General features: G+C 32.1%; 1 protein-coding gene across 1 annotated transcript in view; it reads right to left on the bottom strand.

Annotated features, from left to right (window-relative positions):
- The window catches only part of LOC111050290 (matrix metalloproteinase-2), a 192,666-nt gene that overhangs the window by 11,643 nt on the left and 163,009 nt on the right, over positions 1-18,014 (bottom strand). Inside the window, 6 exon segments of the mRNA XM_039437242.1 lie at positions 2,680-2,903; positions 5,449-5,454; positions 7,333-7,494; positions 8,927-8,998; positions 9,001-9,068; positions 9,532-9,678. Coding sequence (XP_039293176.1) covers positions 2,680-2,903; positions 5,449-5,454; positions 7,333-7,494; positions 8,927-8,998; positions 9,001-9,068; positions 9,532-9,678 — 679 coding nt within the window.

Here is an 18,014-nt window from a genome sequence, read left to right as displayed (position 1 = left end):
ATGAAGAAACTAATAAGTAGGCCTAATAGACTAAAATGAGCTAACACAAAATAAAACTAACATAATCTAAACTCATAAACTCAGTAACTCACTGCAATTCTATAGCGTCTTGTTCTTTCTTCATCAAAACAAAAAAGAAAAAACAAAATGGATGCCCCAAAAGCAAAAGTATTTATCGATATATCGATGAGCAAAATATCGATAACCGATAAATATCGGAAGGAACTTATCGATAATTATTTATCGATATTTTTTCCCGATATATCGATATATCGATGTTATCGATACCCATCCCTAATTTCTACAAAGAACATCTAGTTTACCGTCGGTCAATGCCGTACCCAGCTCCAACCTCTGTGCCCCCCCCCCCGGAAATTTACCCAAAAATGAAAATTTTTATGAACATAGGAACTAAATTTCTCAAGTAGGCTATTATTTAATTATTTTCATATGTAAATAAAGAAGAGCTGAAAGTTCAAAACAATATCTAGTAAAAAGTACGTTAAGTACACAATTTTGTGGTGCGTTAAGTCTATTTGTATTGTCTATATTTTTATTTTCCTAATCACCACAGACTACATAACGGGGAAAATTTAGTATAAATTTATCTTTCATAAAAACACTTCACTTGAATGGGCTACTTTTATAAATTAATAAAAAAATATTGAAACATATTTTAAATAATAAAGGGTACTTCAAGTTTGTTTTATTAATTTATCTTTCATATACGTAGTTTATTTAAGGTTTTCGGTACACTTTTTTTTAATTGGATAATCTTTTTAAATATAAATGTTAAGATCATATTATCTCATTCATAAGAGTGAGGAAAAGTGACAACTGAAATTTTTAAGTGGTCTAATAAGCGAGTTATGGGTTGCTGAAGTGCTAAACTCCGTTTTCTTCACAGATCATTTAAACCGTATCGAATTTTCCTTTGGAGTTTTTTTAATACATTCAGTATATCATTGGCTTTGTTCTAATATGCGTTTTTCGCGATTTATGCCAAAATAAAACAGTTATCAAATTTACAAAAAATGTTACTTTTTTATTTATGAACGATGATGGGGAATAAAATGTTTTAGTTTGGAAAGATACATTTTTTTGAATTTTTAAGAGAAGTTCTTTTAATATAGTCGAAACCGTTTATGATCTGAAAAGAAAACGGATTTAGCAATTCAACAGCCCATAACTCGCTTATTAGACCACTTAAAAATTTAATTTGCCACTTTTTCCCACTCTTATAATGATCTTAACAATTATATTGACAAAGATTATCCAATTTAAATGAAAAAAAGTGTACCGACCAGCCTTAATGCCATGAGTACCTTTTTGAGCCAGCCAGAGAGAACAACAAACGGCTTTGTATGGAAATGGTCCAAGCGGCAAGCCCATCAAAGCTTCGTTTTGTCAATAAAAACATAATGGTCTGGAAAAGGGTTATTTGACAATTTTTGAAAGGTTTTATTGGGCCCTCCGGACCCCGCCTAGTATCACAACCCCACCACTACGAAATTTTTTTCTGGGTACGGCCTTGCCGTCAGTCTTTCAAGCAAAAGACGGATCATTCGTTTCAATCAAAAGAAGGATGTAAAATTGCGTCCACACGCATCCGTCTTTTGTCAGTCCGTTTTCCTATTTTTGGCTCACAAGCTCCGTTAACCCATATATCCGGTTGCTAAGTGATAATTATATCGTATTTTACTGGACAAAGTCCAGTAACATACTGTACTTTTTGTGAATAGTATCTTGTTCACTTGTAACTTGTCGTGTTATACTTTTGTTAATATTTTGTATGAATTTCGAGTGAATAAAATTTGATTTGATTTTTTGATATACTTGTCTTCTAATCATGTTATTCTAAAAAGTATTTAAGAACATAGGTGATAATTAATAATTATATAGGTGAAAAGTGATAATTATATCGTATTCTTTGGCTGATTCAACTTGATAATGCTATACTTGTCTTCTAATCATATTATTCTAAAAAGTATTTAACAACATAGGTATATTACTGTTAATCGCTAAATGGGTTACAACATGCCATACCTCGAGACACAGTGATTGTGAATGGATTGAAATTTTATTTACCTCTGAGTAAATAACGGAATCAGTAATGGCTGATGAATAGGAATTCAATAATGAAATGTACACAACTGAAAACTGAAGTAATTCTACAGATGGAAATTACTGAGATATTGCAATTATTCGAATGCTAATGAATTAAAAATTAGTATTAAACGAAAATCCAAATTAAATGCTGTAATTCACCCCTGACTTCTGCTACTGCAAATATTGACAACAGGGTAAACAGCTAGATGGAAATTAAGTTGATCCTCCCTCGAGTGTCATGCACCTCCTCTCTTCTTGAAAACGCAGACAGGTGTTTTTGACATGAAGTATTGATGCTAATATGTACAGTCCATAGATATTATGAATGCCCAACCGCTGGAATATGGTTAAATTCAATGAGCGCTACTATTCAAAAATTATTTGTCAGCCCGGGAATGACAAATGAGAAGCGCTCATCGAATTTCCATCTAGCTGTTTACCCTGTTGTCAATATTTTGAGTAGCAGGAAGAAGTCAGGGGTGAATTACAGCATTTAATTTGGATTCTCTTTAAATAATAATTACTGAAGTAATTAATTAATGGAATGACTGAAGTTATGAAGTATCTCACTTTGTCTTTGAAAATGAACACCTCGGAGCGGATGACGGACACCGCGTCATAGGTGGTGTCGCAGGTGAGTGGCTCCTCGGGCCGTGGATGCGGTGTGGTGCTGGTCGTGGTGGTCGTGCTTGTGGTGGTTGTAGTGGTTGTTGGATGATGTCGCCGTGGATGACCGGGGTCACCGTGGCTTGGAGTGTAGACCGGCATTTTCGCCCACAGTTTACCTTTCGATCCTACAAACAATTATAGATTTAATTAGTTAGGCAAACCACCCACAAACAAATGCTAAAAATAATTATTCAATTTAAATTGATCTTATTTTCCATGACAAAGCTACTTATTTTAGTTCTCTTATAATATTCATATTTACTATTCAATATAATAATTCAATATTACCATCCGAATATCACTCAATGCAATTTATAAACTTATATTGTTCATTGTTGGTTAGGTATCTTCCTCTCTCTTTTTTTTCTCTTCTCCAACACACCAAACCAAAAGCCCATGGTTTTTTATATTTGTAGCATTTTATTTGTTTTGTAATTCTTTGTCATTTTGTTTTCTCTTGTTTTGTGTGTTTTAATAAATTGAATTGAATTGAAAATTGAAAATGGTAAATTAGAATGAATATTATGAATTTAATTAGTATAAGGATGAATTAAACAGAATTATGAATTTAATTATTATAAGGATATAAACTTAATGAAAGGTAGAGTTATATCCAATTATTTATTTATTTATAGAACTACTATCTAATTTAATATGAGATTGATGTTTTTTCCTGGAGGAAACTCATCTCTTTTCTCTTAAAGAAAATCTGGTGTGGTACACTCACACAACTTTCCTTGCTCATTGAACTATAAGCCTCATTATCAAACGAGAATAATTTAGGGGAATAACATAATGACGATTGACGTCAACATATCTGCAACTACGATCAGACTACTGTATATGTGTATATATACAATTGTTTTCAGAGTACTTTTTCCTTCATGTAAATTGTGAAATTCGTCAAAACAGCTGTTCTACAGATGAAATATCTTGACTATGACTGTGTTCTTTTTATAAACTGCTCTACCTACCGTACCCACGGTATATGGAAGAAGAAAAAGTAAAAACCGTGTACCTACCTATCTCATGACGAGAAGGAGGTTACAAAGTCCATTTCTCAAGGATTAGGTGGACCCCCCATTAGTACCCCAGGAAAAAGACTCATGTCAGTTGATAGAGCTAATAAATAACTATATAGGGTATGGATTTGAAAAAAATCGTTAGAGCCGTTTTTGAGAAAATCGTGAAAAACATGGTTTTTTAATAACTGTCATTTTTCTCAAGAATATTACGGAGCTCCTGCAATTTTCTCAGAAATGAGACTCATGTCAGTTGATAGGGCTTATAAATAGCTATTCATGGTAAAAATTTGAAGAAAATCGTTAGAGCCGTTTTCGAGAAAACCGTGAAAAACATGGCTTTTTAGTCATTATCCGCCATTTTTCTCAAGAATATTACGGAGCTCCTGGAATTTTCCCAGAAATGAGACTCATGCCAGTTGATAGGGCTTATGTTAGGATGATGTCGTTGTCTAATGCCGGTCTACACTCCAAGCCACGGTGACCCCGGTCATCCACGGCGACATCATCCAACAATCCATAGTATGAATTTGAAGAAAATCGTTGGAGCCGTTTTCGAGAAAACCGTGAAAAACATGGTTTTTAGTCATTTTCTGCCATTTTTCTCAAGGATATTACGGAGCTCCTGAAATTTTCCCTGAAATGAGACTTATGCCAGTTGATAGGGCTTATAAATAGCTATCCATGATATAAATTTGAAGAAAATCGTTAGAGCCATTTTCGAGAAAAACGTGAAAAACATGGTTTTTTAGTAATTATCCGCCATTTTTCCCGCCATCTTGAATTGAATTTTATTGAATTTTTTATTGTCGGGTCCTCATGGTATAAGGACCTTAAGTTTGAAATTTCAAGTCAATCGGTTGATTAGGAATGGAGTTATTGTGTTCACAGACATACACACATACACACACACACACACACACACACACACACACACACACACACACATACACACACACAGACCAATACCCAAAAATCATGTTTTTGGACTCAGGGGACCTTGAAACGTATAGAAAACTTGAAATTGGGGTACCTTAATTTTTTTTGGAAAGCAATACTTTCCTTACCTATGGTAGTAGGGCAAGGAAAGTAAAAAAGGTTGAACAAATGCTATTGTTTATTGTTTTTGAAGGGACGGATTCAAGGATCCAAAGGTTCAAAGAGCCCCACACGTCAACCGAATCTTATTGTGTTCCCAAGTAGTATGTTAGTTAGGCAAACCACCCACAAACAAATGCTAAAAATAATTATTCAATTGAAATTGATCTTATTTTCCATGACAAAGCTACTTATTTTAGTTCTCTTATAATATTCATATTTACTACTCAATATAATATTTTAATATCACCATCCGAATATCAATCAATGCAATTTATAAACTTACATTGTTCATTGTTTATAAACTGTTGATTATTCATTATTTTTTCCACTAACGTAATTATTATTAGTATAATTGATTTTATCTATTGTCAATAATTATTTAGAATTGAATTACGTTTTTGATTAGTGTCCCTGAATTTACAGAATTTATTATTATTCGATGAAATACTATGTTAATCGAATGGCAAGTGAAATATTTTATTGAACAAATTTTTCTGTTCAAATTTAGCTGTTTTGTTTATTACTAGTTTTCATATACAGTACTCACCTTCACCTACATAGTTTTGCGTGAAATCAAAGGTATATTTCTTTAGAAATTTATTATTTCTATTTTATTCTTAATTGAGTTGTTTTTATAATCAAGACATATTCATTTTATTAAATTTACCACATTCCAAAAACAATTATTCACCTGCGCACTTTTATTTCAACAGAAAGTACAGTACACACAGTATAATTGGATATGTTCTACTTGAATATTCTTACATTGTATGACAGGTACCATAATTATTGTAATGCTTGTGTATGCAATAATAAAATTGATTGAACTGAATTTTGAATAAAAGTTTACTATTCAAGTTCAACTTTATGCATTTTTTATAATGTATCATTCCTCTTATGAATTTTAATTCTTATTTTTTCCAGATATTTTATAATGCAAGCTATTTTCAACTATTATATATTATAATATTTAGAAAAATGTAATAGGAAGAAAATTATAAAAACAGGTAACTTATAAGACGCTGAGAGTTGAAAATCACTGTTTCTAATATATTGTTTAATATTATTTCTAATATCACTATCTCAAAAACCTTATATGGATTGAGCCTCAAATTTCCACCAATAAGCAGACAAACATACAACTTCTCTGTCCTATTATTTATTTTATTTTCATCTATTCATTAGCACAAAATTACTTATCATTAAAATGATATTGGAAGAGCAAAAACAGGCGAACCCTTTGATTTTCCTTTTCAAAATTTAGTTAAAAAGTTCAAATTACGGTTAAATCACTTTCTACGTTTCACTCTACATCACAATTTTCTGTCCAAATGTATTTTCACTTGAAATTTAGGATTTGGTACGATTGAATTATTATGTGTAGAAGAGAATATTATTATAGCCTATTTCTCATTACACTAAGAATTCTTTGGACGAATCTGCAGTCTAAATTTTTCAATGTATTAGTCATGGAAAGTGAAATAGATTAGTATATTTTTTGTCATTTAAATATATTCTTCAAATGAATTTACTGAAGCCCTTGCCTTGTTTCTATTTTTAATCCCCTGAAAATATTTATCTCTAATCTTGTAGGTAGCCTATAATATCTTCTGTATTTTTTAAAAGTCATTTTTTTATTTTCAATCCCCTAAAAAGTATCCAACTCTTATCTTGCAGCCTATAATATCTTTTGTTTAATTTTTCATCTCCTTGTTTCTATTTTTAATGCTCTGGAAAATATTCATCTCTCATCATGTAGACTACATTATTTACCAATTACAAATAAAAATCATCATTAAAGTACATATGTTTTTGGCGAGACTGCAAAAAGAAGCCTTGAGCTCCAGCCACGAGTTCTAAAAATAAGAAATACATTTTTTAAATCTAATAACAGCAGTACAAATGATATAATTCTGTTGATGGATGGTAATCTATGGATGTTGAATTTTATCAATAATCCAAGTACTTGATAAAAAAAAAAAATGTACAGAAAGATAATATAATAATATTTGCGTACCTATTCCTCTGTTTTTCTCCCTTCCCCCCATTACTCCCTTCCCTTTTTCCTCATCACTTCTCTTCGTTGCCTGCCTATTACATGGAAAACCATAGTTGGCTAGGTATCTTCCTCTCTTTTTTTCTCTTCTCCAACACATCCAACCACAAAGTGCATGATTTTTTTTTATATTTGTAACATTTTATTGTATTTTATTTGTTTTGTATTTCTTTGTCATTTTGTTTTGTGTGTTTTAATAAAGAAATTGAAAAAATGTGGAGTATTATCATTTCATCTCCTTGTTTCTATTTTGAATCCCCTGAAAAATATTGATCTCTCATCTTGTAGCCTGAAATATCTCATTTCTTATTTTATTATCATTTTTCCATCTCACATTATAATAAAATTGTATTGGGTTTTATTTGTAATACTAACCGTATAGCTGTTGTATGCCATGCCTGTCGTCCTCGGGAAGTCGGTAGGAGTCGACAAGTCCGTGGTACCAGGGGTACATGAGCGCCCCCGCCACAGACGAGTGTGACAGGCCTAGGGAGTGCCCAAACTCGTGAGCCGCCACCGAAAACAAACTCGTGCCTCCTGCCACATAAATCAACAATTCAATCATCTATTTCGCACAAAAAAATATTCAATTTTAATTACTAGCTTAGTACATTTGATTTTTGAAGACACTCAGCCCCAATTGTGTCATCATGTTACCAAAAAATGTTAAATTGAACACTTTCTGATGGCATAATTGGATTGACAGAAACCCAATAAATAAATAGTCGAAATAAATGTTGTGTAATAACTCTGTTTAATAACTTTCACATTTGTGAAATGAATGTTGGGCGTATCTTCGAAAAATAAAAGGTACTAATAGTTTACAATGAAATAAAAATTCTCAAGTACCCTTTTTGATATGCCTTATCAATTCGCCACAACATGTTTCTACTATTTATTTCCATTTTCAAGTGAGAATTGAATTAATTATTATTAAACGAAAATCCAAATTAACTGCTGTAATTCACCCGAAGACTTCTGCTACTGCAAATATTGACAACAGGGTAAACAGCTAGATGGAAATTCGATGAGTGCCACTATTCAAAAACTATTGAATTAATTAAAAAATTATTTGAATAGTGGCACTCATCGAATTTCCATCTAGCTGTTTACCCTGTTGTCAATATTTGCAGTAGCAGAAGTCTTCGGGTGAATTACAGCAGTTAATTTGGATTTTCGTTTAATAATAATTAATTCATTAGCATTTGAATAATTGCAATATCACAGTAATTTCCATCTGTAAAGAGAATTAAATTAATACGAGTTAATAATAATAATATAAGAGAACGTGAATAGTACTACTAGTTCCTATAAAACAAAAACTATCAAAAAGCCCTGTAGATATAAATAAATTTCTAAATGACTACTTACTAGTTCTATTGACTATGGATGAATGATACGTCAAAACTTATCCATAAAATTAAAGCTAGTTCTATAAAGCTAGTTAAAGCTGGTTCTATAAAGAATTAATAAGTTCCATAATTAAAGCTAGTTCTATATATGTCAAATATCTCAGTATTTGTGACAGGTCTCTATGAAATCAGCTTATCTTGATTTTAAACCCCCCTTTTTCCACTCTTTTCTTCGTTTATGAATTTTCTTGAAAGTATTTCTTGATACTGCTTACCTTTTTAAATTTCTTGATACTTGATCATGGTTGGGTATCTTTATGAGTAAATTTGACGAAATGAAAATGTTTCAATAGGCTGCTAATGAGAGAGACGATATTTAAAAATTTCAATCCTCTTTATTATATAGGTGAAATAAATAAACGTTTCATAATTAACTTCTTACATGTAGCCTATTGCATATAACAATTCACAACATCGGAAAAAGTTTTTATCACATTTTCAATACTCTACAAAACTGCTAGAGCATTATTCCTGGGCCTATAATATATCATATTCATTTGTTTTATGATGATGCTTGTTTGTATTCTATCATGTACCATTATTAATTATGTTCTTACCAACTTGATTGCTGTCACTATCGACTTGCCAAATTTCATCTTCGTCGAAATGGACGTCTCCCCCCGACCCGGCCCAGGGAAGAACGCATGCGCTAAAATCAAGCCTTGTCCATCGAATGGATATCCATCTCCATGATAGCCTCTGAAAAATTACCAATTTTATTTAATCTCTGTAAATTTTCCACTGTATAATCTTATCTTAATAAATTTTAGTCACTACTATTATTATAATTCCTATAGTGAGATTTGTTTGACACAGTCGGCATTCGTTGATGAGAAGCATTGATTTTGACGTTACTTATAATCTTGAGGATTGCTGACGGTTCAAGGATAAATTTTTATATTTATACATTTATATATTTACAAAGTAAATTTTCCAGAAGTATTAGTCAAGGTGATGATGAATCATAATACACCATTTTTAATTCATGATGAATGTGGAGATGACATGAAGGTTATTTACTATGTGATACATTTTCAAAGACACCAAGATTGAATTCACACTTTTGAAAATTACCGAGTTTGAAAGAAAGCGAGAAAACTAATTCATATTACATTTTTAAAGGTCTAATTTTTGAAATATAGGTCTATTTTTAGTTTCTCACCGATGGAAGTTGATCACGATATCAGCATTCTCGGACGCAATCTCACGAAAAGTGAGCTGGGAATTTTGAGCCCACAGATCGAGAGCTCGATGCAATTCCCTTCGTACCTTGCCATGGTCCAAAGACAGAAGTCTCTGGGTCTGCAAACTGCAAAAGAAGAAAATTAGTAAGTAAATCGTAGAAAAATGACTAAAAAGGAAATTAAAGACAAAAGGTGTAGCACCGCAGTTCCTAATTAGTGTATTTTGATTGTCGTTATATTATTTTCATGTATTCATTTGTATATTATTTGTCCGCAAATATTCTGTAGCTTGTGTGTGAATGAATAAAATTGCATTGAAATTGAAAAACCGCCCAACAAATGCCCATATACTGTAGAAGACCTATTAGATCCATATTCAAGTATACGTTCATTATGGGGCTTTGGAGCAAATATGAAGATTCAGTTTATAAGAGTTGTTGTATTGTAGTGACTATTATAATATTATATCGTCACTATAGTGACTATAAGCTATATTCAACTAGCCGGTAACCCGTGCTTCGCATCGGGTGAAATGTTGTGTTGTAAAATGCAATCTCCTTATGTCCAGGAAACAAAAATAGAATAATTATTTATTATTTTGTCAAAATTTTGTGGATAATCTTCATTAGAGTTGAAAATTCTCAGCAAAAAATAGCTTTATTGGTATTGAACCCACATCTTTCATACATGAGACACTCGTGCTACCAATAACGCCACTCATTCACTTGGAGAAAGCTTTGTTTTGATGAGCTTTTATTGTTGCGTAAACTTTGAATCACAAATGGAAAATTGATCTGTTTCAATTATTATTTTAAATCAATTTATTAATAAAAATGAAATACCTATATTCATCCTCGGTGAATTCATAATAACCTTTGTATAAAATGACAAGCTAATCAGTTCATTAGTTCATAATAAGTGATAATGCGTCAAACGTGATAATTTCTTATCCCGTAAAAGCAGTAAAGCACTGAGGAGAGAACAAAATTGTTCCTCCTTCTTTCTGTGGTATAAGACAATTCCTTCATTTATAATATTTGAAGAATCAACTTATTATTCTGAAGTACCATTTGAAGACTATACAGACTATATTCAAAGAGAGAGAGATAACTTATATTATCATTCAGTACTGTTCTAACAGCTATAGCGAGCGACTATATTGATAGAAAATACTTATCATTCTTGTAACTATTCACAGCACGATAGTGAAATGATTCACTACAGACTGCCAGTATTAATTGAATGGGAAGCTCTGATGATATTTATGAAGGATGCTGACAGTATCAGTGAATCTCGTTACAAATGAATAAGGCAAGTCTAATGACAACATATCTCAGCTACGTGCCTCCATCGACAGAATAAAAAAGCAGTTGCTGATAGACGGCGTTTGGTTTCGACCCGTTTTGCAATCAAAGACAATAATCTTTTATTTTCCAATCATGAGTCACGTAAGTCACGTCATGGGCAAACAGACGCTGTGAATAGGGCGTTGGCACAATGCTGTGAAATATGGAATCAATGGAAAATCAATGCTAGATGTAGAGTCTTCATTTACTGGAAAAAACAGGGAAAAATTTCAGGACTTTTGGTGGTGTAGGCATGGAGAGATTCAATAATAAAAGCTATTTATATTGTTTCACTATTTGTAGGATTCAGTAGTGGAAGTATATTAATTTTATTGACCGAGCGAAGTGAGGTTTCAAGATTCAAGTCGACGGTTTGGCATTTCTCTTAATGTTTAAATGTTTGAATGTTTAAATGTTAAAATATTTGTATGTTCATATGCATTTACAGCGAAACGCGGTAATAGATTTTCATGAAATAAGACAGGTATGTTCCTTTTTTAATTGCGCGTCAATATACAAGGTTTTTGAAAATTTTGCATTTCAAGGATAATATAAAAGGAAAAAGGAGCCTCCTTCATACGTCAATATTAAAGTAAAAATCAGACTATAGAATTATTCACAAAGACCTTAAAGAGATAAGATGCATCTTTAAGGTCTTTGGAATTATTCATCATAAATCAGCTGACATGTGATTACACAGATGTGTGGAGAAGCCAGTCTATTGCTGTGTTTCCATAAGGTCCATAGTTCCAATCAGGTACTTGTGGATGAGAATATTGCGTGAGGTCTACTGTTCACAGAACTACTAGTAATTTGAAGGCAAATAAGTGGAAAGGAAAATAATATGTTACACTTTCTAACTAGGACTATACTCTAATGTTTAATCGATGTAGCCTCTAACTTGAAATACAGTGCATTGTGTAGACGAGTGCAGTATATTTAAATAAATTTAAATCACTTCGCTTGTATGGGCTACTTGATTCAAATAAAAACAATTTGTAGCAATTTGTTTATTTTTTAAATTTAACTTGAAAATGACCTCTGGTCGAAACTAGTCGTTAAAATAGTTTAAAGTTTTTAATAAAAGGGTACTAAAAGTTTTTTATATTGTTTTTATCTAAATAAATTAATTTATCTATACGTGTATATTAAAGCAAGTCAAAAGTTACAGATAAAATATATAGGTGATTTTTCTGGAATCACATGAAAAGTTACTATTACCGTAAGGTATTTTCATCCTGTTTTATCTATATTTTATATAAAAGCGAAATGGCACTTACTCACTCACTGACTGACTGACTCACTCACTCACTCACTCGCAGAACTAAAAATCTACCGGACCATAAACGTTCAAATTTGGTAGGTATGTTCAGTTGGCCCTTTAGAGGCGCACTAAGAAATCTTTTGGCAATATTTTAACTCTAAGGGTGGTTTTCAAGGGTTTAAAGTTCGTCTTTTAGCATGTATATTCTTCTTATTCCAATCTCTTAATTATAATTGAAAAAATGTCCATACCATTATGTTAATATAGAACTATAATCTAGAGAGAGTACCTCTTCGAAAAAGTTGTTAACTGGTAACTAAATTAATAATTTTGTCAGGTTGGCATTAAGTTGAGTTGAATTTGTTAGGTTGGCACCAAGTTGAAGATTGAAATGCATTTATCGCGGAAAAATTGATTGGGCACTGCTACTTCAATCAGAGCTATTACTGGGAATATTATATCGCCTGATATGGCGAGCGAAGCGAGTGGGCGGAGCCCCCTGGCTAGACGGATATGGCGAGCGAAGCGAGCCTGACGGCTAGTCATGGATTATTGTGATTCCCCTTCTATATTATCTACGTATGAACCTGAATATTGATTTTTACCCTTTACCTGGATAATTATTTTCATAAACCATACATATAGTTAAAATTAGAATAATCAGTTATTGCCTGAATAAATCAAAATGCACTTGAAAAAGTAACAATAGAGAATGAGAAACAAAAGAAAAGAAAGGATTATTATGGTCTTCAATGTTTGATTCCATTAAAATATGAACTGCTTGTTAAATAATCACTTTGAACAATTAATTACGACAGCAGTCAGGTATTGACTGCTATGTACCCTGACTGCTAATACCTGACTGCTATGTCGTAATTAATTGTTCAAAGTGATTATTATGGGTTCAAGCTGTGTGCGAGGTGATTGGTTAATCAGTTCATTGATGATTGAACCATCAATCCGTTTGGTTTACTGTATTAATTCAACTTCTCACTAATAGTCTACAAACAACTCATAATTTTCAAAGAAAAGTTTAGATTCAGTTAACAAAAAATTGTCTGATTTGAAAAAAATTGTGATCTATATCACATCATGCCCAGATTATCACTTCTAGTCTTTGAGTTCATTAATTCTACAATGTCCAATTATCTAACAAAAACGAATCATTCTATGATAAAATCTTCTTAAGACATCAGACAATCTCTCAAATAATATTATGTCAAGTATAATGTGAGCGTGACATAATTGGATGAAATATTTTCAAGTATCCTTTTGAGATTTGCTGCCATAAATAGAACAAGTGCCTGCATTGCTTGAGTGCAATATTGCAATTGCAATATGACTGCGGTTCTCTATAAATCACTCTCTCCATCTCTTCTCTCTTTCTCTCTCTCCCTCTCTCTCTCTCTTCCCCTCTTTACTGCATTTTGCATTCGGTATACACTTTGCATACATGTATGACCTACATTTTGTTATTGGTGGCCCGGAAAAATTTCTAATCTTTATGAAGATTTTTCTCAGAATCATTTCCAGTTTCAATTTTTTCTTTCAAGGTGAATTTTTTCTTTCCTCTATTACCTATAGGATTGGTTATCGATTATCAGGATTGATTGAGAAATCTCCGATATGATTTTCAATATTAGAGCACATTAAAGACGATATGATCAAAATGCAATATCTCAACACACTAGACATTTAAAATAAGCAGCTTTTTATGATGAGCTCTTAGCTTGCTGTACAATACAGCTTATGTAGCCTACAATACTGTACATATTGCTGTACAATACTTTTTTCCTGTATTGAGACACTTTTGAGTTAGTGAAACGAATATTCACATACACCAATAATATGCATCAAAATCAAATCAAAATCTTCTTAATTCCAAAACACGTTAAGTATAAAAATACAATGATAAATAATATTAAATATGAAATACTTGAAATAGGGTTTCATGTAATAATACATAATACATAATACATTATGGAATGAGCATGCCTACATGGGCACTATGGCATGTGCGTAGACTCGAAAAAATGAAAATCCAAGTACTGTTTGTTAAATCCTGATTATTAATAGTAATCTCACCAAAACGTTAATAGGCCCATTAACCAATAATATGTTTTATAATACTATTCTGTTTTTTTGGAATCCTGTTTGTACTTACAGGAAACTTGAAGAACTGTGGATTTAAACTACTATTTTTGATTGCGTTAATACAGAGTGTTTGAAAAAGAACTCCCTAGTTTTGATGTGTCATAAAATCTGTAAAAAGTGATATACACTATTCTAGTTTGTGGTGTTTGATTCAGCAACTGTCCAAGTTTTGTCCCCCCTGCAATTGGCAGACCTGCTTGACCTTAAGACGGCGCCAGGGAACAGTTCCTTCAGTTGACACTCGCTTTCCGGGAAGGTGGACAGGGAGAGCTCGCCCAATTGCTTGACCACCACGAAGCCCGGACTAAGCCCCTCTGGACTTTTTCTTTTGGAGACATATACAAATTTTGTGTACAGTTAAAAAATCTGAGACATAAACCATTTACGGGAAAGAATCGCCAAGGCGGTTGGGACAGTTACACTACACCTGATATGTTGGTGAATACATGGCGAGAGCTTGAATATCGTCTCGGCTTGTGCAGGGCAACAAATGGATCCCATGTTGAAGTGTACTGATGTTGAACAAAACTTGAAGTTGAATTTTAAAAAAACACTTTCGAAGTGAAAATACACTTACTTTTGTAGTGACGATCGTTTCGACCTGTTGTTGGTCATCATCAAAGTATGGATATACAACAGAGTAAAACTTGAAGATTCTCTCTTTCATTGTATGTACTTGTTGATGAAGTTTTCCATTAATTTACACATTAAATCTATACCTAAAACTAGGGAGTTCTTTTTCAAACACTCTGTACTATGGAATAAACCAAATATGAACACATTTTAATTCTATATTTCACAAATGGTCTATAAATTGTCTATAAACCGAATATGAAAACAATTCATGTTGTTTGAAATTTGAAATCCTCTACAATTTGTTCACAAATCATTTATAAATCGGATTGAATGAAAAAGACTAAGAAATTGTCAAAAACAACAGATTTATTGATACTTAGAAAGACCGGTTTCGGTTATTACACCATTGTCAATCTCTGATAAACTGACAATGTTTATCAGATCTGATCTGTTTATCAGAGATTGACAATGGTGTAATAACCGAAACCGGTCTTTCTAAGTATCAATAAATCTGTTGTTTTTGACAATTTCTTAGTCTTTTTCATTCAATATGAATAATTACCACAATATCAACTTCTCAACTACACGAAAAGTATTTATAAATCGTCTATAAACCAAATATGAACACCATTTTTGTTGGGTGAAATCCTCTCTAATTCGTTGCAAATTGTTTGAAACTACTAAATCAACAGGAAACTGTGACATTCACTTCAAACCATCAGCATCAATCCTCATAACTAAAATCGCTGCCTTTCATTCCATCAATGCTGACAGTCTGGGATGAATCTCTCAGTGGAAGCATTGTGTGTGTGTTTTGAACAATTTCATTCGGAAATATGAGCACTGGCATCTCAGAGCTAGACATATTTTCAAGACAGCAGCGTCGAAAAGAAAAGCTGAAGCCTGGGATTCATTTTAAACTGTCAGCCTTCTCCATAAGAGCAACATGAATTCTTCGCATTCAACCAATGTTGACAGTTTGCAGTGTAGCCACAATGGAGGCAGCGTTGATTGTGTGGGGCAGAAGTCAATTCTCAATTGCCGTCTATTTAAAAGCCAAGTCAAAGCCATAAAAGAATCCAACAACATCTACTCGCATGTTCTTTGCGCTGTTTTGCCTGCCTGCTGCCTCTCAAAATTCTAGCACCAACATGAAATTGTTTGTTCATCTATTTTCGAATATATTTTCATGCATATTACAATGGGTAGGCCTAACACCACAGAGAAAAGTGAAAGTGAAAGAAGTGAATAATAAAGTTTAGTTCTTGAGAGCATTACCATAGAGAAAAGATAGCATAAGAAGATATCTCATGGTATAAAGCGTTTATGTTCCAAATTTCATTGTTGATATTCTAAATCTCAAACTGATAGTCCAAATAATTATTTTGCGTGAATATATATGAAACGCTGATAGTCTCTCATTCTGTGCCGTTCTTGGACTTTCACCAAGCTATCGGCTTAAGTTAACAAAAATCGGCTTGAAATTTGGAACATAAACGACTTATACAATTTTTTGTTATCTTCATAAGAGTGTTTTCATAACCTCATTTGGACTATTTTAATCAAAATTAGAGTAAGAAACAGTTATGGGTTTATCCTGTTGATTCTCTCCCAATCATTAATTTGATATTGTGATTGTGAAATGAAATAAATGAATAAATGAATATACCATGGCATATCTTCTTATGCTAACGTTTCTCTATGGTAATACTCTCAAAAACTCAACTTATTTAGTTACTTATTAAAGCCACGTGACTAATTTTCACTGAAAACAAGATTTAGCACAATAATTCAGTGAAGAAGATTGCATTTATATAAGTATGGTTCAAAATTTCCAATGGAACTATGAAATTGGAAGTATTCTTCGTTAATTATTGAAGAATTTTCATGATTAGTCAGATTAAACAATGGATATACAATCTATTAAAATTTTAAAAGTACCGAACCAAGTTTGAGTTGATACTCATAATTGATATAATCTATCCCGCTTACAATGTTATAAACTTATAATTCATTTTCAATGTACTCAAGCCAGTTTACAATTTCAGTCAGTTTTACAATGATTAAAATTGATTTTTTCCTTGATATTCATGTAATGGTGATAATCCAGATTAATATAATCTAAATTATTGATGATAATATATTAGGCTAATAATATAAATAAAATATACATAAATGTTTCGACAATATATTAATATTTTTTTCTATATTATTCATAATTCTACATTCATGATTTTAACTTGGTCTATCTTGAAGCTCCAATATTCATCGATAATCAATTTGTTGATGTGATACCATTGACGAAATCTCCATTGATGATGCTGATCAATTCTCATTGATGATATTGATGAGTGATGATCGGTGATTGAGGTGAGTAAAATCGCTCACTCAAGGAGGTTGTGATGGTGGAAATGAACTCATCACACCCGGATTGAGTGAGTGACCATTACTCACCAATATTTCTTCTGAGGAACCTCCTCATTTGTTGCTTCTTCATTTTTCATCTGCTTCGGACGTCGACTATGGAGTTCACTAGTTGCTCGGCATTCAAGTAGAAATACTTATAAAAACTACTATAGTAATTACTTGTAAATATCCATGCATGATTGAGATGATGGAGATAAAGTAACAACAGAAGTGCTAGTCTGCTAGTGGCTATATCTAAATCAATCCCCTAAGTAAAAAATTGCCACAAATTTCATGTAATCTTCAATACATTCATTGTCTTGACTAATGATATAGACTTAAAATATTAAAATAAAAGACAAAAACATGTGAGGATATAGTTTTGATATAGATAAATTTCTTCATGAAGGAGGATGTAAGAGTACAATGGATTTTTAGCAGTAAGAATGAGAATAGTGTTGCATTATAAGTCAAATTTCTTATTTTTCATCAATGTGGTGCATTTTAAGTTAAATTTATAATTTTCATGTTTTTTCATTTTCAGCGTTCATGAAGCTTTGCTGCTATAGAATACCCTAGACCTATAATACTAGATATAATATAAATTAATAAAAACAATATAAAAACTTGTAGTACCCTTTATTATTAAAAACGTTGAAATATTTCAACGACTAGTTCCGAACTTAAGTCATTTTCAGGATAAAATTATAATTTT

The sequence above is a fragment of the Nilaparvata lugens genome, chromosome 10 (assembly GCF_014356525.2).
Source record: "Nilaparvata lugens isolate BPH chromosome 10, ASM1435652v1, whole genome shotgun sequence".
In the NCBI taxonomy this organism is placed as follows: domain Eukaryota; kingdom Metazoa; phylum Arthropoda; class Insecta; order Hemiptera; family Delphacidae; genus Nilaparvata; species Nilaparvata lugens.
This window is presented reverse-complemented; position numbering and strand designations above follow the sequence as displayed.